This window comes from Asterias amurensis, chromosome 15, assembly GCF_032118995.1.
Source record: "Asterias amurensis chromosome 15, ASM3211899v1".
NCBI lineage: Eukaryota > Metazoa > Echinodermata > Asteroidea > Forcipulatida > Asteriidae > Asterias > Asterias amurensis.
In genome coordinates, this window is record NC_092662.1 from 3,310,412 (window position 1) to 3,334,393 (window position 23,982).

The window sequence follows — 23,982 nt, forward strand, 5'->3', positions numbered from 1 at the left end:
TAGGCAATACAATACTTGGCAATCACAGTTGTAGTTACTTTATTAAAAACTACTTGTTCCTTTGACTTCAAAGAAAATGCCCTTGTAGCCAGTAGCTCTGACTAGCTATGGTCCCCTCCTGTATCCTCCCCTAAATCCATCTAAGATGTTTTGTATTTTCCGTCCTCAGCGAGCCTCATTATTGTGGCAATAATTTCTGCCTGGTTAGCTGTAACTTGGTGACTGTAATCCTGACTGACTGTTTAATGAATGGCATATATCAAGTGGATGATAATGCTGATACATAGTGCTTAGGTCTTTGCTTCTGCCAGACGTTTACTTTCCACCAAACAAATCTTCATTCACAGCAACAATTAGTGTATCATACGAACACTACCTGTCAATATTTCTTAAGAGTTTCTTTACAACCACATTTGTAAGTCGTTGCCTTAAAAGTAAGTAAGATACTCTTTTGAGTTTTTAATGAACCTACTCCCTATCCAAAGCCACTCTGTACCTATTATTCATACCAAACTGTCAACATTTCTTGTGTACAAACACCCAAACACCTTTGTAAGTCGTTGCCTAAAAGGTTAGTTTTAAACCGTTTTGAGTTTTTAACTATTTCCAATCCAAAGCCACGTTGTACCTTTCAATCATACGAACATTACATGTCAATATTTCTGACAGTTGTGTACAGACACAGTTGTAACTCGTAGCCTTAAAGGTAAGTAAAGTATGCTGTTTTGAGGTTTTTATGAACGTATTTCCTATCTAAAGTCACTTCACACCTATTAATCATACGAACAGTAAATGTCAATATTTCTTAAGTGTGTACAAACACATTGCAACTCATTGCCTAAACGAAAGTTTTTATCGAATTTATTCCTTTTTTTGAGTCAGGGTCCTCTTTGTTTGAAAAGTCCTTTTCCAAAAAAAAAAAATGTGAATCCTTCCTTTAAGACATTGTTTTCAAGAAACATCTGAATTCGAAACGGTTTAAGGGACGTTGATCCACCACAGTGCCTTTGCCGACTTGACATTTCCTTTGATAAGGTGACATGATGACAGGTAGACTACCGCGTCAGCTTCCATGTCCCTCAACGGAATACTTCTGAAATACACAATTATTGATGTAGCTGTCAAGGGAATCTCACGCCGTTCTACGTGAGGGAATTCTTTTCAAAGAAATAGCATGTCTCTTGTTTCCTTTTTAAGTCGTTCGATTAGTTCAATCTTGTTTCTGTGAAAATTTGACAATTGAAATACCCAACTCTTAATCTAGCTGTCTAGGGAATCTCATTCTTTACTTCGTGAAATGATTTTCTAAAAGAAAAAAATTACCGTCGGTTTTTAAATTGTTCGGTTGTTTTAGAAACGTGTGTGACAGTAATGTACCTCAGATAAAAATTTTGGGTGATTACAGCTTATAAATTTGTCAATGACCACAAGTGAAATGATTATCAAATGGTTTGCTATCGAAAAGTAATGTATTATATAATGCTATTAACTTAAAGAGTGAGCACCAAACATACATACCGCTCATTTTAACGAGAACTACGACCTATACTGTTGAAATACAAAGTTCCATAGCTTTTAAAGGTTTTAGTTTTTCAAATGAGAGAATGATGTCTGGAAAAATGCTTTTAATTTAAATTTATTTAATTTATGATGTGTTACCCACAAAGTACAGTATAATGTGAGCTGCTGTATCGAGTTACTAAAATCTCAATCTAAAAATAATTTACAACGCATGTTATGTCTACACTCAAACATTGACGGTGGATAAAAATTTCCATGAGTATTTTTTTTTAAACATTACATGTTATAAGGTTCAACACAACAGGGCATGTGTAAACGACATTGCCACACAAGCATAACACCCAAATGATAAATGTCTGTTTTCATTGCAAACACTGTCTGCCAAACCTCCCGAAAGACCCTTGTTCAGACTCTCGTCGTTGAACCATACTCCAGCGGGAAATATTCCCTTAAAATTCCAATCGATTGGTCCAAGATGTTATTGATTCTGGCCTTGCAACGGCTAGGCTTTAGGGCGGAGTTTAGCAGAGACTTAACACTAAAGGGGGGGATGATCTTGATAACTTAAGACAGAAATCCCGAGAATGACGAGGAAGACGACAGCGCGCTTAATAACGGGTGAAAGCTTTGATCCCCTGGAGAAATATATCCCCCTGAAATACTCTCATAGTATTTGCAACAATAATGACATGTCAAATTTGATAATGTATTAGCTTGTAGTCTGAAGGCATGACATCTTGCCGCTGTTTCTATTTGAACGGCGCTCCATACTCTAAACTTTGACCTTTTTTAATACACGCTGCATGAGCTCTACAGTGGTCGGTGTCAACTTTCTTGTCTGCACATTAAAATGCCATCTTCAAAAACCGTCCCGATGTTTATTTCAAGGACTCCCTTTATTTAGAAAAAAATCACAATTGAAAAGCAATACAAAATAAACAAATTGAGAGGCAGCGCCCAGCAGCCAAACTGGCTTAAAGGGGTTTAAAGTAGATTTGCTAGGCCATCCAACAGGGCAGGTGGACGGCATTCATGACATCCTGAACCCTTCTCGCTGGCGTCACACTTCTACAGCAATGCAAGAGGTTTGCCATTCAGGAATACTGTTGCACGATACGAACACGCAGTGCTTTCCAGCATTGCGTTCAGTGGCACATGTGTATGTTTGAGAAAACGTGCGTGCATGCCGTGCACGTGGTAAAACTGTGACGTCATCTGAAAGGGTCTCTTACTCCAAGTAAAGACCAAACATTCCGAAACACATTGTAAGAGCAGTGCAGTATGGTATCATTAGCAAAATCCTCGTCAGACGATCCCACATACGTTAATATCGCAACGTCAATTTTAGGTAATTTTTTCTGCATAGTGAAACCCGACGACCTGGCACCTTTAACGGTTATTATACAACAAGGAAGCCCCGATAGATTTCATCTGGTCGAAGGAAGTTTATATCCTCTCGTTTTCTCTGGCGTTTGAATTCAACACACAATTCCTTGTTTAATATAAAGTACAACACCCCCATCATCTCGATGTTATCTTGTACCCTTGTACATACAGCGGAAATACGACAACATACTCGATGGTTATAAAAAAAAAACACTCAACACTAGACAGATGCGGTCTTGGATTACTGCTGCTGCAACAACCAGGGCCTATTTTCATGTTGCTTCAAAACAATTTAAGAGCTCGTTTACGTAGTACTACAACACACTTCCTATTTGCACAAATCACCTGGCGACATCACAGTACCATAAATACGGTTGGGCTATCATACGAAGTGAGGGCTTTTAAAAACTATGTTGACTATAAAACAAGTCCACACAGTGTTTTCACCAGTAAGAGAAAGTGTACAGAACAAAAGAATGTCACACAGAACCATGGATAAGCATTGTCGACCTGAACTTAATAGGTCTTTTATACAAGGCAGTGTTTTAAACACCATGCGGAGCTACACATGTCCACACAAGGTTTTCACAAGCGTTGAAGAATATGATTTTCCTTGTAGATCTCAGGGATGTCCACAGAGTGAGTGCAACCAGATGCCCTACACTCCTCACGTATTACTTCACATACAATTTAAAGATGCTATGTCAGATTTTTGGCCCCAAACATTAACAAATATTTTTTTTTGAGTGAATGGTATTTCAAAGAGTATCACCCGCTCTAACGATAAAAAGTTTAACTTTTGACAACAATTTAAAACGTTTCTTATAAAAGATATAAGAATTGGTCACGTGATATATTGTCGGGATCCCGACAAAAATTTTGAGCACTTTATTTCACTGCTGCTAATAATTGGCGGACTTTTTCTAGCGATGGCTCAAATGAAAGCTTGTAACTTTCTTAACCCCCATCAAAATACCTATTGAATTTTAAACCAAAATTTTGGGGTCAAATCGGCAAAAAATCTGACATAGCTTCTCTAACTCAACATTTTGTAGTAGTGTGCACTTTTCACTGTGCCTCTTTTTCAATCGTAGCCCATAGTCCCGAGCCTAAACCGCTGTTTGGTAAAATCCACATGGACAGACAGAATCCCCTCAGTGTCAGTGTCTGTATGGAATAATAACAGACCTAAAAGTTCTGATATAATCCCTTGAAACTCCGATGGGACTGCGTCACACTAAATCCAACCTTGAAGCTAAAGCAAATCAGGTTCATTCAGAGTCGTTGAACGGTATCAATTAATTAGCAATCGAAGCTAATCTGTGAAAGCCAACCAGGGAATTAGGAGTTTGGATAGAAGCCTTTCGTTTTAATGTGCAATTTATAATTATGGTAAGCAAGGTTTTATACGTTGTGTGTCAGTTGAATCACTGGGGTTTCATGGTACGGAAGAAACACACATGATTTGTTCGAGAACTCTATAATCGAAAGAAAAACAGTCGGCTAAAAAATGTTAATGTCGCTAAAATTGAGCACAACAATAAATTTGCTTTCGTTTAAAGGAACGCTACAGAATTTGTAAGAAACAAAACTCGTGAAGATCACAGATTTACATGAAACCCACACGGTCTAATGATGATGATACTAGAAAACATCCCTTGAAATATTTCTGTCTGAAATTTGATGTTTGATGAGAAATAAATAATCTAATTTTGCGTTTTGAGTTTATCGCTCAGTATTGTGTTTTTTTCATTTTTGTTTTGGCATCAATGCAATGCAAAATATAAAATCGTTTTTTTTTGTTCACTATTCTCTCGTGACCCAGATAGCCGATCGATCTCTAACTTCTACAGGTTTGTCAGTTTATGTATATGGTGGATTACATAAAATACTGTGCTTACACTGCCAGCAACTTTTTTGCTAGAAAAAACAATGTTGCAATGTTCCTTTAATAAGAAGTTCACAGTCCAATGTTCAAATGAAATAACGTCAAAACACCCACGCTGACTTTCCTTTTTATGAACATTAAATTTGAGCAGAAGAAAAAATAAATTACAAATTATAATCATTATATGATATTTTTGCGAGAATGAAACAATCAACATTCAAGGTGTTTGATTACGGCGTAATCATCATAATAAATCATCTTGTCATAAATTGTTCGAGGACTCTGCTCCCCGGGTAGTACCAGATCCCTGAAAGGGGATCCCTGCTGTCACTATACACACCGGGTCGAATAGCAATCCGGGCTCAAGACAGCTCATGGCAGCTCGTTACGGAAACACATTAAAAAAAACAATTTAAAAAAACATCACTGCAAAAACAGTGAATGATATCAGATCGTTCATTTCCTCCTTTGCTCAGCGTCGTTTCCCTCCAAAGGCCAAACATTACTGTAAACTATGTTAATTATATTCATTGTTTATATTATTTCTGTTTAAGAGCTTCATGCTTCACTGTATACATTATGTATACATACATAAACATTTAATGACAATTAACTATGCGACGCGAAAATGTTATGCACTGAATATTATGCATAACCTCCGTTCAGTGTTGAGTCTAAGACTAAGAGTAATGCCCAAAACCAGCACGGCTGCTCGTCAAACACAATCTACACCCAATACGGCAGAGCCTAAACCACAAACATCAGGCTCGAACGCATGGTTCAAAGACAAACGCAAAAACTTCATGATTTAACGCATGTTCCTATTGACAAGTTTGACAAACTGCATTTGAGGGTTACTTTACCTGAAACACCTGCGTCGTACCAGCGGACTCAGTTGGTCCAAGGCTTCCAGCTCGGCTTCCTTCAGTTTCAAAGATCCGGCAGAGGAGGAGCAACCCTGCTTCGCAACCGCAGATATTCTCTTATCCACCCGGAAGATATCCATGATTTAGAGGTGTGTATAAAGACCAAACGGAACCACAGCCTCTTCTCGTGTTTTCAGCACTCGGTTATTATCACACATCCACACATCAGAGGCAATGTAAAGACAAAATTTTAACCATAGTGTGGTGATGTATGTATCACTTATACCCCGCACCGGTGAAGAGAGACGCAGCGTAAATCGCTCGACCAATCACGAGAGCTGATGTGGATATATTGGAAGTTGTGAGCGGATCTGTTATGATTGCGTTGAACTACTAGTGATGCTTACCACTGCAGCCAGTGCCCGCTGCTCGCTATGGGGAAATGACCTGATTAAAGCGTTATGACGTCATGACTCGTTTCATTAAACAATGCTATTCGCATTAGTGATAATTGTATTTCACCATAAATTATTCTACAACGAAAACAGCACCTGGTACGGGCATTCCGTGTCAATGGAAAAAAAAACATAGCTGAGCCGTCGCTCTCGCGGTAGACACGTTAGATAGGCTATGGCAGTCCCCTCAATAGAGAGCAGAACTGATGACGTCACACTCGTATACGTGTCTCGCTGAATAGGACATGAACTTTTATCTAAACCTGCTGGTCACCATGTTGTTTGTGAACCCGACATCACGAGTGCATGGTGGGTGATACCCTTTTATAAATAGACCACCTCATTGTGAACGACTGTCACAACTCTTGTTTGTTTACTGCAGCAGCAACAACAACAACAACAAAAGCAACACCATCAATAACAGCATCAGCAAGAGCAGCAGCAGCGGCAGCAGCATAATTACCAATGGCAGCAGCAGCCTCATGTAAACAACAACAACAACAAAATGACAACAATTTTCTGTCTCATTTTGTGCCTTGTGCATTGTTGCTGTTTTTCTTTTTTCTTTCACTTTTAAGTAGCTTTCCTTTTTACCCTTTTGACTTGATGTGCAAAACGTCCGCAACTCAGTTGTTGGTTGCCATGGAATATTATCATGAATAAACCATCAATGAATGATTGAATGGTTAGCAACAATGGCCTGCCAACCACAACACATTGGGCAAAACCAGTCAGTTAAAACAAAAACGAAAACACCAACAATGTCAGGGACAAGGCAAGGGCGTGTTCGATGAATCTAGACCCGCTACTAAGGCCCACCAGGGTTCGCTCAAGTGGGCCCAACGGCACTGCCACTTGCCATGTTAAATTATGAACGATGGACAAATAACGACATTAAGGCATGGACGTGTACAGCATTCATGACACAAACCCGACCTTCAAAGTGTCTATCAGTATAATAATTATGCTCATGGGACAAGGTGTCAAAAAGCCACGCTGTGCATTATTTATGAAGCTTTCCAACTTCCTGTAGGTAATAGCGTTCTTTCAATATTATGTATACGCCTCTAACAGCTATAAAGTCCAAGTGTCAAACAAGTGATTTGTGCATTTCCTCTGGATACACAACTTAAAAATAATAGCGAATATTCCTGACACAATCTGGAGAAACAAATGATGAAACAAAACAGACCGGTAGGCTCGTTAAAGGAAACTCAACCGTAGCCTTGATAACATTGCCATCGGTCCAAAAATAAAACAGTCATAACTGAAACCTGCTAAGTTAATCGTTCTTTCAAGAAATGTTCCATACAAAAGAAAGTTCCCAACCACACTGCTTGATTCCCCATTAGCACAAACATCATGCTGAGTTGATACCGTTTACACGTTAGAGCACTATGCAGTACATACATGTTCATTGACTGCATACATGTTCATTAAGCTTAAAAGACAATTTGGAATCGTGAGACATTGATCGTCAATAACAAGACATCAATGTTTAGTTAAATTGGTTTTAGGTTTCTATATTATAATCACCCTTTTCACAGAGCATTGAAAAGTACCGAGAATACAGTGCTAACACACATTGATGTAAGGGTAAAACCAAAGAAATCAATTCATTGAATTACATATGTTGAAGCAATCGCACAACGTCGGTAGCATTGTCCAAAGGCCCATACTTCGTGTATCACATTATATATAAAAAATAACAAACCTGTGAAAATTTAAGCTCATCTGTCAGCGGAGTCGGGAGAAAATAACGGGCAAACCCACTCTTGTTTCCGCGTGTTTTGCCGTGTCATGACATGTGTTTAAAATAAATCCGTTATTCTCGATATCGAGAATTGAAAAAAAAAAGTTAGATTCATGTTTGTTTTCTTTTTTTCTTCGAATGTAAACTGCTGCAATGTAAACCGCTGCAAAGCGGTAAGAAAACACCGGACTAGGATGGATAGCATTTAGTATGTACAAATCCCAGAAATATCCGACGTGAATTTAGCTTATTTTGTGTTCGACTGCCGATCACTAACGCTAGATGGCGCTCCTCACTAAAATTGACAATTGACAGTTGGCACATAAATTATATCATTGACTCGCAGTCAAACCAGACGACTGGAAAATGCGTTTGCCAATCACTAACGTTAGATGGCGCTGCTCACTAAATTTTTACAGTTGACAGTTGGAACATAAATTATATCATTGACTCGCAGTCAAACCAGACGATTGGAAAATGCGTTTGGCGCCCTCTCTTGAAATCCAAACGCAAGCCACTGTGCCTTAAAGCATGTTCGGGCTAGCCTGAACGTCTGACGTCATTCTTCGATGCTCGTGAATAACGCCATAGACCGGCATCAGTAACAGAGTGTAGTTAATAAACCTTTACCTCCAACATTTCACTGCATGTACTGTTTGGGCTTCATGTCATTGCACGTATCCAATGATATCAATGTATCTGGACCAATGGAATCACTGGATCTAGCGGTGGGGACCAGTCTTCCAGGGGCCCAGTGTATGTTCGGTCTAGCCGCTGATTTAGGCATTTTCATTTATCAACGGCTATAGTCTGAGTCGTGAGTATCATTGAGCCCTGCTTCGGGACATCAACGATCCACCATAGATCCACTATAACCTCACACCAACCTCACATCTGGGTGTAGTACTCACCATTTAAACAGTTTGCCTTTTACACTTCAAAGTGCATAATACGTCCATTGGTCAAAAACAAATACTATTATTCAAGTACAATGAAAACCGCAGTTGGAGAACAATACGTCCGTGCCTTTTAAATAAAATTGAAGGGACTCTTTCTTACAAAGGAGAAAAGAACAGAAAGATATAAAAAGATTCTTTGTAGAGATCCCTTTACTTCCATACATTATTTCTGTTTCAGAGATTAATGTCTGGGGATGATCAAACGGTAAATAAATGATGGCGCTGTCCAATTCAGTGACATTTTGAGACTCTTGACTTGATACCATAGGTTTGCAAAAAATAAATGTTTGCGAGGTGTGGGTGGGGCCCATGTCAGTTTAATATAATATATCTCTGCCAGTTGGGTTACTGTGACCGTTGGGTGTGTGGTGGGTGGATATTGGGGTGACCAAGGAAGCCGTTATGACGGTTGCGTCATTGGTTTGTGTAGGTGGGGGGTGAGACTGCGGGGATATTTTTTTCAGATCCCCTTTTGAAACCTGCTTGCTCCACTGTCGCTACGTTTATTATGGCACTACCAATTATTCATACTGGTGACTACTTTACTATCTACAGAGTTTTGGTAGACTGTTATCAAAACAGGAAAGTGCAAACAAATAACCAAGAAGTTGAATATTACAAAACAGTATCTTAACCTAAATGAGAAACTGGATAGGGTATTAATCTCAACCCTTCAGCAAAGAGGGCAAGACAGCCAATGATACGAATCGAATCGCCCTCTGTCACATTTCTTTGGCCATTTGCATTTAGAGTAGGACTACTTTCCCGTCTTATGCCACAGCGTTAGCCTGAACGTCCGACTTCAAAACTAACGGCCAAAGTGACTACCGCCCTCTATCGCAATAAACTGCTTACTATTATCATGATGCCGACTCACAAAGAGCAATAAGAACAGTGATATTCCTCTATGAATATACGTAATCAGCTACTTAACGGAAAAAAGAGAAATAAAGGGACAGACACAATCCATGAAGAAACAGCTGTAACTGGGATAAGATGAACTACACACCAACATAACAATTACATTCAAGCCCATTAGCGTTTTGCTTCAGCTTTTGCAGATAAGAAACAACATAGATCCAATGTCGTGTTTACTTGATTGAAGATAGTCATCACCTAAATGCATTTCTGCTTCCCGGTAAATCTGTTACCGCCTAAAGTGCAGCGATGAGCCACCTGCAATACGGATCCTCAGGGAGACCGTTCATCAATGGTTTAGAAAACACAGTTTACACAACTTCTGCCCTACAACAACACAATAGGGTTTCCACTGATGCCGTTTAAAGGTATTGTATACAGTGGTTTTGTTTAGAGGCGCTCGATTGTTTTAGTCCTATATAAAATGTATTGTATACAAAAACATTATCTGTGATAACTCGTTTCAAAGAGTGCTCGCAATTTTCAGTTGTCGCCGAAAATTTCGGGGCAAATAATGTCCGTTAATAAACCGTTAATTTAAATCTTTGTCGTTACGTTTAAGTTGATGATATCACAAACACTGCACATGTCATAACACAACATTGTGTACACAGTTTTCCCAAAGTATCTACTTTTTTGGGTTGTAGCAGAAAGTGTATGTTACTTTATGGTTATTTCATCCAACCACATGTCGATGTTCCCACGAGAAACACGCACAGCGGTTAATATTTAAGGGTTTTCAGGAGTTGACCGCAGGCAAGTTCGGCGGCATCAACTTCACAAGGGAGCTTACGGTTAGAATGTTGTTGTTTTTTGTTTTATAGATGTCGTGTCATCCCTTTGAGAGGAGGTCTTTTACATTGATTTCCGCAGCCGGTCGACTTGACCTTTAATGCCATTGGCCGAGTACCAAGAGAGGGCTAGAGATCAAGCACCACTGAACCAAAGGAATAGTAAAGTCCGTATCTGAACTGGCGGCTATCGGCTACGACTGTTGCTAAGTGTGTTACTAAGGACGTCCCATACTTCAATGCATGATGATGTGGAAATCTAGCCGTAGTCATGAGCTGTAGCCGCTATTTCGGACACGGTCTATAATACAATGATGAGAGGTCAGGTTATGCTTGTGCACTTTTGATTGATCAGCATTACATCAAAAAGGGAAAGTTTCTGGGATTATACGAAACACTCACTGAAAATACAGCACCAAAACATATCCGTTGGCAATACCACCAAGATGGACCCAACAAGATATTCATTTTGTCGCCAATATCCACGGTGCCAGACCACGGGCAAGAGACCTTCCAAGAAATGGATTGAGCGCGTCAAGGCAGAATGCATATCTAGAAACCCAAGATGTCTAGCTGTGAGGCACCTGACTATCACATGACAAAAGGATCTGGCAAAAATGAGCAGTCATGAAACAGGAGCCATAACACATCTCACGATGGATTGTGTAGAATAGAAGGCTTTGCCTTTAGCCTGTTTTTGAGGGTTTTTTATCCTTCAATTCGATTTCAACGACAACTCGAGATTGAGAGTAGACTAATCTTGAGAATCTTACTCAACACTGCACATAATGATTAAACGTCTATGATTATGAATTACACGATTCGAGAAATTGTGATTCAGTAACTAGACGACAACACCTGATTGTGAACCAGCTTTTTAGTAGAATTCGAACCCATAACCTTGTGATTGCAATTGACCACAGTGGAGCACCGAGGTACCATTATGCGACGTGCCAAACTACCAATAAGTACACAACAATTATGATAACTTTTTGTAAGGGGTCATATTTGTTTAACAAACGTAGGGAATAATTAGTGACTGACTTTCACCGACGGGTAATGCATGACATTCGTGCATTTCTCTGCCTAATTTATACACTTGGGCAAATTTTTTCAAGCACATGGCTGAATTTATACCAAGGCGACGTTATCGAAGCTGTACACTTTACCATTGTACCGTTTTGCTTGATAAACTATGAGCATGCACGTGAACAAGGCGGTTACAACAAATAAATTACTCTCAAGGAAAAAAAACCCAATAAGATTGAAAAACCCACAAAAAACATAGAGTCAAAATGTAAAATGTAATATAGTACAAACCGAACCAAGGGCTATCATAGTCTGTGTCTACGTCACTGCAGCCAGAAAAAAAAAAGCGGTGGGGAAATTCTTTTGCAAGACTGCTTCGCCTCAGAGTTGGAAATAATAACTCTTCGATCTTTCTTAGGTCGTCTGGCAGATGTAATTACACGCACAAACATATCCTCACAATTTATTCAAAATCGTAGCGAGACTCCTTGTTGGCATTGAGCCAGCAGCCACGGAATAAATATATCATAATTCATTCAACAGACAAGACATCAACACATAGACAGAAGCATTTTATTATAGTAATTTTATTTTACACGAGAAATTTGATACTTATTTTGTAGCCCGAGGTGCGGACAATTCATCACTGGCACGACACCTTGACTGACCCTGTGCCTTAACTTGTTCATAAATTAATACATATTTAATTAGTCTCATGAGGTATGCATGCGGAAAATGTCACTTTAGAAGAAAGAAATGGTCCCTGCCCGGAGCGCTATGGTTAATTACATCGTGCAAAAACAGCCTCCAATATTCAATGATTGTAATACAAGGAGATGGTCAGGCGAATTTTTTGCAAAACACGTCCCGAGGTAAAATTGCAATGGAGGAGTGCTGTGGTCGTAATTGTGAGGCATGTTATTTGAGCTCTGGTGAATCTCCCTACTTTAAATCTACCCGTTATAATATTTTGTTCTATGTGCTTTTTATGTTTTAGGAGTCGTGTTCAGAATGTTGTTTACCTTGCCGTGCTAAAATTAATTTATGCAATTAATAGTCTGCTCTTGTAATTCACACTCTCGACCTGCAGACGGTTGGGGGATATACTTTGTAATTGCACTCTCATTTTGCCTAAACAGTTTTTTGTTTTGTTTTTCTTGGGGGGGGGGGGGGGGGGGTTGCAACCAGCCTAGCACCAATTTAACCATAGTGTTTAACCCCAGTAATTAAACCCACTTGGGAAGGTGCACTATAGACCATGTGAACCTTGTTTACAATGAGCGTGACCTTGTACATTCTTTCTGTATTCTGGCAGGCAAAATACTACACTGGTCCTATGGGAAAGTTAACATTTTGTGTCATCATTTCCACATTAAACTAAGAGTTATGAAAGTAAAAGCTGGACAAGTTTTGAGATGTGTCCCCTTTCATCATATCAAAAGTTGATAAGAATTAGTGCAATCTCCATAAAATGTAAGATATTATGTTTCTTCAATTGAGCTGTGTACAAATCATGCCTGCAGGATGTCCAGGCTATGTGGCTCTCTTGTAAACATGTGATGTCACAGGTCACATCGTCTATAGGTAATGGCACCCAAGTAAGCCACACGCTGTCGGCAGACATCTTGAAGACAGCATTGTGGCTATACTACCAAACAGTTTGATCTGGGTATGTCTGTTTGTAGACGTAAGTATATGAGTGAAAAAAGTCAGCTACCTCTCAACAGATAACATAAACTATTACATAAATGGCACTGCCCCTTACATATTTGAAATAATCTAGTCTAGGATATCATGGTTCAGCGTATGCTGTGTAAAATTTCAAGCACTCACTAACGCAGGGAAAATTCGTATGTTGATGACAAATACATGCACTCTTCATCAAGACGAAAATAATGTCAATTTATTTATCAAATCAAATAAATTCCAACCCATTATGAGTTTTTGATTCGCAATTCCGTTCCAAGATTCGAATCATTCTTTCGAGGATTCAAGTCATGATGTGACCAAAATATGACCGTCTAATCGTCAATCAAGGAAACCAATGTTATAGCCGCTAGCTGTGTGACAAAGAGAGTGGTAAGGGAAGTCTTATCATCATTAATTTGTCAATTATAATTGCCGACAGGTGGATTGTCGTCATCTTTTTGCCTATGAGTATGGCTTCAAATGTGTTTGGCCTCGTGCTTCAGTTGAGGGGCTTCGCAAATCACAGACAAACGTGGAATAAGAGTCGAAGGGCAGCCACAGAGTCAGTTTGGAGTGTTAATATCGCAATGAATGTGGACATTCGAGAAAACACGCAACACCAAACTTGCTCTGAGAGAGTGGATGTGTCTTCGAGTAACGACAGAATAAACAGGATTATACTCTTTTTGCACACAACACTCCTCTACGTGAATAACCTTTTACAGGCCTGATACTTCACGGAGGCAACGAAGGCGATTGCCTCCATGCCCCCTTGTCATTGCTTTGGTGCCCTTGAAATGCTACAGTAGATATTTAAAATTTCCTCATAGGGTGCCCTTTACCAAGGTGAAAATGCCTCGGTGCCCTTGCCCTTCTAAAAACGAAGCATATACAGGCCCTGCCTTTACAGTTTGCGAACAAACAGGAATGCTTGGCATCAACAACATTTTCTCAAGCTGCACAAAAAGCCTGATGAATTGATTTTACCAACCATTGGCAGCGACAACAAAACCAACTGTGTAGAAAATAGAAAGACAGCAATACAGACACTATCTCTAATCAATCGTGAAGGCAAAGAACCATTCTACAGATTAGAATGTTCAACAAAATATACAGGCACGACACAGAGTGAGTAAACAGTTTTACTCCTACATAGTAAAGTATTGGGCATACATCTTAAAGCCATTGGACACTTTCGGTAAACAGTATTGTCCAAGTCTCACACTTCGTGTATCACAACTTATATATAAAATAACAATCCTGTGGAAATTCAGGCTCAATCGGACATCGGAGTCGGGAGAAAATAACGGGAAAACCCACTCCTGTTTTCGCGCGTTTCGCCGTGTCAAAACATGTGTTTATAACAAATCCGTAATTCTCGCTAACGAGAATTTATATCGTTTTACCGTTTTCTCAAAAAGTAAAGCATTTTATTGACTAATATTTCAAGAGAAGTCTTTGACCATTACCTTCTGTAAACCCTGTAAATTATTTGTAAATCTGTGAACTTTTTTTTTTTTTTTTCTGTACCGAAAGGGTCCAATGGCTTTAAAGCCATTGGACCCTTTCGGTAAACAGTGTTGTCCAAGGCCCACACTTTGTGTACCACAACTTCTACATCAAATAACAAACCTGTGAAAGTTTAGGCTCAATCGGTCAACGGAGTCGGGAGAAAATAACGGAAAAACCCACCCTTGTTTCCGCGCGTTTTGCCGTGTCATGACATGTGTTTAAAATAAATCCGTAATTCTCGTTAACGAGAATTTGTATTGTTCTGCTGTTTTCTCAAAAAGTAAAGCATTTCATGGAATAATATTTCAAGAGAAGTCTTTCACCATTGCCTTCTGTAAACCCTGTAAGTTATGTGTAAATCTGTGAACTTTTTTTTTTTTTCTGAACCGAAAGGGTCCAATGGCTTTAAAGGCAGTGGACACTATTGGTAATTACTCAAAACAATTATTAGCATAAAACCTTTCTTGGTGTTGAGTAATGGGGAGAGGTTGATGGTATAAAACATTGTGAGAAACGACTCCCCTTTGAAGTGCCATAGTTTTCGAGAAAGTAGTAATTTTCCACGAATTTGAACTTGAGGTCTCGAAATCAACCATCTAAACGCACACAACTTCGTGTGACAAGGGTGTTTTTTCTTTCATTATTATCTCGCAAGTTCGATGACCGATTGAGCTCAAATTTTCACAAGTTTGTTATTTTATGCATATGTTGAGATACACCAACTGTGAAGGCTAGTCTTTGACAATTACCAATAATGTCCACTGCCTTTAATTTAGAGTGTTAAAATCAGGAAAGTCAAATTGGATTCGTTGTGTTTAAGGGCTTCTCACGAACTCAAATAATCGTCGTTTTCTCGTTTGGCAAAGGACTTTACTCGTTGTTTTATTAGGCCCTATTCACTTCAAATGTAATAACAAATTAATCCACGGTTCATTTACTTGCTTTACGTATTCTGAATACGATCATTCTGAAACGATAATAATGACAAGAAAAGTCAAGTTAAAAGACTAACCCTAGTCTTATAATCTTCCATGAGAGGCTTACTTTTACGGCCTCAATACTCAAGCAATTCTCTGGAAAAATGGCCTCCATTAAAACTTAAACAGGGCATGTTGGACCTTTAAGTCATAAAATGCCATGACGTACGTTCCTAATAATATTTGGTTCAAGGTCTCCGCATTGTGCCCTTAGCTTTACCAGCCATTGATTAGTAGTCATACATTATGCAGACCTTTTTGGTTTGTACCCCGCTGCAAACAATCGCCAACACGACATGAAGAATTTCTACCTGTTATAATTACAGGAATCAAATCAAAAGCATGAGAGGAGATGTAGAAGAGAAAAGGTTCTAGCTAAATCAACCCACTGTATGCGTTTATCTTCAACTGAGATCGACTAAGATTAATTTGTACTGCCGTTTTCGGACCGCTACACGTCCGTACAGAAGCATGACATGTACACAGGCTTGACACAAATGCGCTCGCCTCCGTGTCCCTGCCTATTGCCTTGGTGCTTTAGAAAAACTCCAGGAGACATTTACAATTTCCTCATAATATGAAGAAATTGTAAATGTCTACTGGAGCCTTTATGCATTGGTGTCCTTGCACCGAAGCATACAGGCATGTGTACAGTTATTTGTTGGTTAAAGGCGGTGGTACAAACGTAGTGTTTGAAGTTCACATTATTCGTAAAAACCTTCATGTTGATATAACCGGTAGTTGTTTAGTTTATATAAGACTATCAATAACAAAGCAAATAATAATTATAATGCAAGTTTATCGTCAGTGACAGCGTTTCGCATTTCACATTATTCCTACAAAATAACATCCGATACCCACTAACCATACAATATTCAATTTGAATGAATATACTCTATCAGCCAACGAGAGAAAATCCTTAAAAATTCTTCTAATTTGCACGGTAAAATTCAACTCAACTGTGGTAACATTCACGTTGATTATTATGAATAAAATATGTTTACAATCGACTGCTCAAACTAATTTCTTGGAGCAATATATGTGATTTGTGTGCGTCAGTCTCTTCCCCGGGGTAGAACTCAATGGAAATTCCAAGGCGAACGGAAAGGACGTAATCCATGGGGCTAGACTCTGTCTTTGTGTTGCTATTTTATACCCGAGGACGGGTAGACATCTCCTTAAAATCATGCTGTAATTTCATGTATATATTATCTTTGAAGAAATTCTAGCAGTTTTCAAAAGGGAGAGCTTTCTGTGAGGTGAGGTTGTTTGGATACCACTGGGAATATGGAAATATTTATAAATGCATTGACCAATTCCATTGCAATGAGGAATCTTCCCTGACCTCTGTTTGCGTATAAAGAAGTATTATATGACTGTTAAACAAAGCCAAGTAATGACAAACCTGCTAACAAAGAGAAATCGCAACAGCTGTGTGCATCCTAATAACTTGTCTTAAAAATGTTTGCATACAATGTTTGTACTTTAGCAACAAACTAGCATGTGACAATGTATTTAGACTTCTAACCTTAATTTAGTTAATGTGGTTACTTTTGTGCTGAAGCAGCTCTCTATGCCCTGGCCCTAACAGTATGCCCCAACGATAACCGTAACAATAAACCTAACCGGGTTTCAGAGCATGGCTATATAGAGGAATATAGGATCCTCAGAATATAGAACAGTCACTTTAAGGTTGCGTTCGATTAGCATCCCTGGGTCAACCCAGCGGTGCTCACTCGGGTGTACCCCTGACAAAAGCTAATCGAACAATCACACTCGGCCTCTCATGGCAACGTAATACACCTCGGGTCACCCCCAAGTGACCCACTCCACAAGCAGGGCACTGGTAGCCTGAACGTCTGACGTCATTCTTCGAGGTTCGTGAATAAAGACAGAGGCCCAGTCTAGGGCACTGGAGGCTGACCCGAGTGAGCCCCTGGAATGACGTCAAAGCTATTCGAACGCACTGGGGGCAGACCGGGGTCGACCCAGGGAAGCTAACCGAACGCACCCTAAGAAAGCCTCCATCCGTATGAACTCTGAGCGCATTCACTTCAAGCATAAGCAGCAACAGCTTTGCAAGAATCACGACACCAACAGTATTTTGACCTTTAAGACTTAGGAACCCGGCAAAGTCAAACCCTACAATTAATTACATTTGGGTGGTGTTGGCGGTGACCCACGAGGTTCGTGTTTGGGGAAGGATCGAAGCGGTTCTTCCTGACTCTTTGTGTCTCAGAAAATCAAATTAAACAGTCCCCGAAAAAGTGCACAACTCTGCCTCCCCGGATATTAGCAAGATGAAAACCCACTCTAAAGTGATGGGAAATTCTGGGAGCAGCAAACTCGCCACAGTCTCTGCTCAATTGGTTCGTGCCGTTTCACTTTGACGAGGACAAAGTTTCCTGAGCCACGTGCTCAACTTCAAGTGGATTGTTTTGAAAGATTGACTTTTTCTGCTTAACTCTTCTTCTTTAAAGCAGTTTTGGTTCTGAACTGAACACCGGTGTGAGTACATAATTTAAAAATTTTTAAGGGTGAGTATCTATTAATGGTTATTGTTAAAGACAAAGGGGTGGGGGAGTGGAACTAGTAAGGCGTGAACCTTGCCCACCTATCATCATGTGAAGAATGATCAACTATGAGATATTGTAAAACCATAAGAGCAGACTTTGCCCTTAACATTTAAAGAACCTAAGCTTTCATCAAAAAGGGGGAAACTAAACGGCAGTCTTGACAATTCACCATCCGTTCCATTCTGTACTTTCAGACGTACTGTCAACAATTTGTTAAAACAATTTAAGACAAAGCCATGTAAACGGTATAAGGGTTTCGTGTTGCCCAAGAATGGCTGTAAAGATTCAGTTTGAATAATCTCTAGCACCGGAAAACTGATTTATGATATGCTCGTAGGTAATTTTGTCATTAAGTCTTGATCTTTTTTATCCCTTTTTAAAATCCTACGGGGAAGCTTCAATTGCTTGAGGAAGAGGACCGTCTATCGTCTTCAATGCAACATAAATGTCTACCACTTACATCAAATTGTCTTCGGAGCCTTTCTTCTCCTATACAAACGACAGTGGGAGGACCTTACTTTAAAAAGGATTTAGCTTGTTTGCGTTTGATCTACAGTTACAAATAAAAACCGAAAAGTGGAACTGGGAAAAAAGACACAAAACTTTAAGATGTGGACGTCTGAAATCAGGAAGCTTTAATTCCAGACTATTGTGAGAGATAGCTGGATACAGTCACTACTTTCATGGTATCCGGTTCGACATCAGTACTGAACAACAACTAAAATGTTGTTTGTGATGAATAAAGGGGCAGCACTTCCTGTCGCTGCTCTGTTATGTTTATTCATGTTTTACATCTTGATAGAGGTTTGTTCACAACAGGGTGCGCTTTTTTGTATATACACTGCCTGCGCGGCAGCCCACTCGCTGCGGGGATAAACCCCTCAGATTACAACATTTGAAACACAACTTTTGATTGCATCAAGTGTGGCAGGCAGACGAATTTTAAACTGTTGGATCCCGCTCGCAAATTGCCACTGCCTACTCACAATAGGGAATTCTTAAAAAATAAGAAACATAATTTAGGATGGCAATTCTAAACTAATATAATTCCATCCCGCCCACACAGAGACATCAACTTCATCCATGTGTGGAAGAGACCTGATGAGGTGAGTTATATCAACGTCTCAATAATGCTTAAATGCAAACATTATAGAAAAACTTCAGATAAATCGTTTAAAGGCAGTGGACACTATTGGTAATTACTCAAAATAATTATTAGCATAAAACCTTTCTTGGTGACGAGTAATGGGGAGAGGTTGATGGTATAAAACATTGTGAGGAACGGCTCCCTCTGAAGTGCCATAGTTTTCGAGAAAGAAGTAATTTTCCACGAATTTGATTTCGAGACCTCAAGTTTAGAACTTGAGGTCTCGAAATCAACCATCTAAACAACGCACACAACTTCGTGTGATAAGAGTGTTTTTTCTTTCATTCTTATCTCGCAACTTCGATGACCGATTGAGCTCAAATTTTCACAGGTTTGTTATTTTATGCATATGTTGAGATACACCAACTGTAAAGGCTAGTCTTTGACAATAACCAATACTGTCCACTGCCTTTAAAATCTCCTTGTTTTTTTAATCAACATTCGTAATGTTGAGAATTTGTTAAATAATCCATTTGTTATCACTGTTTGATACAAAATGTCAAATAATACAAATGTCAGATGGGCGTGGCTTATCAGGGCATCGCAAGCCACCGAGATACCCAAATGATGACGCGTGGTTAACCAATCGGAGTAGACCTACGTGATAACAGCTTGCCACCAGGTGAGTTCATTGACACGTAGGCCACAGGTAGTGACGATGAATAACATTCAAAATAGTTGCAACTATACCACGACGCACAGTTTGAAATTCTACAAAAACACCATGAGTTAAACATGTTCTTACACAATAAGGTGTATGGGCTCTGTTACGTATCTTTTATGCTGTCCTTTTCCTTAACACATATGACACGCAACTTTAGGCCCTACTTTACATCAACCAATGGTAAAAAAAAAATGCCCAGGAACACACACAGGCATCATGACAAGGATTCGAACCAACACTCTTTAAAAGACAAAACTCAAAGCCAGTGCACTGCACGTTCAGACAACAACACTCTGCGACAAATACCCAAATTTAAACAACAAGATATCATGTTGGCAGACAGCAGTCTGAAACAAAGCTAGACACTCAAACCAGTTACGGGAAAGTGATACCACAGCAGTTTCTATAAATAGGTCACTTCCATTAAGCTCAGGCTATCCAGAAAGGAAGCAGGATAAGAAAGTATCGAGCAATGTGATCTCCGTTTTTCCCTGTAATCGTAAGTGCTTATTGACCGACATTCTACCGTTACTGTCTTTCAATTACTTTGCTGTTTGTTGCTCAACTAACATTTTCTTCTACAGCTGATAACCTTTTCTTCCATGCAACTTCTACTTTTTTTCCTCCGAGGGGTTTTCCTCCGTCATGTACGTGGACAGCGTTCAATAGTTTTCTTCAAAGTATCTTCACTCTCCATGATAACACTTTCCTTCATCAAAACAGAGTCAGACCCCTCTCGGCAGATTGCCTGAAATCGATTGCTTGAAATTTAAGACGGGCCAAACTTCTTGGTTTAAAACGTGGACTCATGATTAAGAACTGGTAAAAATTCTGCGTATAACTCCGCAGCAAAATTGTATCAATAACTCTGTGTCGGTTAAGGATGGTAAAAGAGATTTGGTAAAAACTCCAAGAATGTGTAACTATGAAACTTAAGAAACACTGCAGCCGTTGATTGTACACACTAATTGAGAAACGATTCCCTTAAAATATATATGGTTTTGATAACTTTTCTCTTGTAAAAAGAAAAAAATTGAATGTGAAAAAAGATTCGTGCATGAACCGGTTCTCAAATTTCTGAGGGTTGGTGGTGCGGCCAGAGATGCGTTTGGTATCCGCTGTCACATCGCTAAACATAATTTTTATATAGATGGAATCGGCGACGTACTTGCGAAAATACAGTGGCAGTTTGTTGGCTGTTCTCTCAGAGAGGCAGACTCAGATTAAACTTCCACAAGCAATGCTAGTGATTTTACTGTAACATTACTTTATACTGTTGCCTATAAGTAAGCATAAGGATGACAAAAGCAATCTAGTAGGTATTTTCGCGTCACCGATTCCATACCTTTAATCTAGTAAAGACCTCGTATCAACTGATATTGTTTTTTAACTTTTCTTTACACGAACAGCTGGCATTTTCAGTTGAGAGGGTCTGCTCTACTAATAACCGCAATGCTTATAAATGGGGGGTTTAACAATGATAAATGAGACAGACAATTAAATAAATGAGTACATCACGACGCAGGCATCGTCGTGTTACTATCTACAGCACTAGATGACCGCACTGATCACAGTGTGAATAAGAACATACACGCAATGGCGTAATTAATTCGAATGTTGACAGTCGGACGTTTAATTGGATTTTTTTGGAGCGGATTTATATCCTACCGGTTCGACGGGTCGGAAAAGATTTTACAAACCCGAATCATGAGCAATGTTATCACTATATAAGCATAGCATAAGCAATTGATTTCATATAAGCCTGTTGGGAAAAAAATATTTCTACTGTTTTGTTTTCTCAGGGTCTGTTTGTTATGGCCGGTCTATACTTCTCTCGCCGCAGCTTTGCAACTGCGAGCTTTTAAAGGCAGATTGTATAAGTTAATATCGTTTCAACACAAACACCTGGTTAATCTTGGGTTATATAATTTGCATAATTGCATGAAGCGCTAATAGCGGCTTCCGATTGGGCCAGTTTAGGGCTGAATACCTTGACACACGCTTGAACCGATGGCACTTTTTTATGTGGATCACCCGAGGTTTCAACTTATTTAATAACGTCCCTAGTTACAATTTAAATATAATTTGCATAATTGCAGGACGCGTAAATACAGCCTTCCGATTGGTCCAGTTTACGGTTGAACCCCACCTTGAAGTAGATCACCAGATACATGAGGCTTCAAACTATTCAATAGTATCTTGGTTTTACAACCTAAACATAATTTGCATAATTGCACTACTTGGTGCAAGTTCGAGTGAGGCACTATAGTCGACCATTGGTTGATTTTGCCTGGTACCCAGGATGTATTGAATGCATAGGTAACCAGGCAAAATCAACCAATGGTCGCCTATAGTGCCTCACTCGAACTTTCTCTTGATTAGACCCCTCTGATTGGTCCAGCTTAGGGCAGAATCCCACCTTGACCGTCCAAGCTTGACCAAATGGCACTGCTTACGCAGTTCACCAGAGATTTCCACTTATTCAATAAAATCCTTAGTTGACCATTGAAATCTAATTTACACGATCTTGCAACGATGCATTAATAGGACCTTCCGATTGGTCCAATTCATGCCTGAATCCCACCTTGACACAAGCCTGACCAATGGCGATGTTTACATTAATCACCAGAGGTTACCACTTATTCAATAAAATCCAGAGGTTACCACTTATTGAATAGAATCCTTAATTTACCATAATTTAATGGGGCAACAACAAAGGCTGAAATCCAAGCTCAAGTGCCGTCTGTTGAACACATTGTCAGTATTTTATACAGCCATCAGAGAGTTTCGTGCCAAAGTAACGCTCATCCAAAATATATTTTTGTTTTTAGAAGGATGAGTGAAATCATCTTTGCATGCTGCGTGCAAGCAAATCAAAAGATAAGACCGAGTGTGACCACGAACAAGAGTTTGATGGTATCCAACATCTCATGAACCATAAGAGTTTCACTCTGAAAAGAAGCTAAATTCGAGAAAACTGATGTGAAAACGCAATATCAGATTTCGGTTGTTTGTTGTAACCAAAATTAAGGACAATGGGTGTTCGGGTAGTAAAAACTGTGCTTAGTTTTTCTGTTTTCTCTCTCCAGGGCCCAATTTCATAGAGCTGCTTAAGCACAAAAATTTGCTTAAGCAAAAAATTCATTGCTTAGTAAAATCAGATTACCGGCTAAGACTACACTCAATTGTTATGCTAAGTAAACAACAGCTAAATACTAGTCATAAGCAATGTATATGGCATAAAATTTTGGCCAGTAACATGTGTAAAATAAGCGAGCTATTTTCGTGCTTAAGCAAAGAAAATCCTAAGCAGCTCTATGAAATTGGTCCCTGGCTCATACAACGGATTAAGCTCAAAGTTCCACGAGTTATTGTTATTACATGTACATGTATATTATGGTTGATCACGCAAAGCATAAAGACTATATCTGAGGCTATTTTTCAGCTCTACAGACCTTGTAGATACCTCTAAACGTCAATGTAGTGGCAGCAGAAGCATTGATCAAACCCTTTTGCTACTAAAACATTTATACTGGCGACCGGCCTTCTTGGACGAGCTTTAATTTGTTAAAGTGTACCAGACACGTATACGAGTGTACAACTCTCGTCGAATAATGTCCATGGACTGCTTTACGCAAATAAATTATGGAAACAGATTTATGGTGCAATTAAACAGAGTTAAACCAGAAGCTCACATATGGTGTATTGTTATACAGCTGGCGCCTATTTTGAAGTGTATGATTAACATAAAACTCAATACCATGTTTCTATTGACCACAGCATACATTTTTACTGTATTCTTTTCCACTCTTATCAGTTTCCCAATTAATCTAAAATATTTGGGGATTTCA

At 39.3% G+C, this 23,982-nt stretch overlaps 1 protein-coding gene across 3 annotated transcripts in view; it reads right to left on the reverse strand.

The window, feature by feature from the left end:
* The window catches only part of LOC139948037 (GTPase-activating Rap/Ran-GAP domain-like protein 3), a 253,394-nt gene that overhangs the window by 67,945 nt on the left and 161,467 nt on the right, over positions 1 to 23,982 (reverse strand). Inside the window, exon 1 of one of the 3 annotated variants that reach the window (XM_071946030.1) lies at positions 5,659 to 5,850. The exons of the other annotated variants lie outside the window; for them this stretch is intronic. Within the exon in view, the coding sequence (XP_071802131.1) occupies positions 5,659 to 5,801 (143 nt within the window). The 5' untranslated portion in view covers positions 5,802 to 5,850. Of the gene's footprint in view, positions 1 to 5,658; positions 5,851 to 23,982 lie in introns of those variants that run through there. 3 annotated transcript variants of the gene reach the window in all.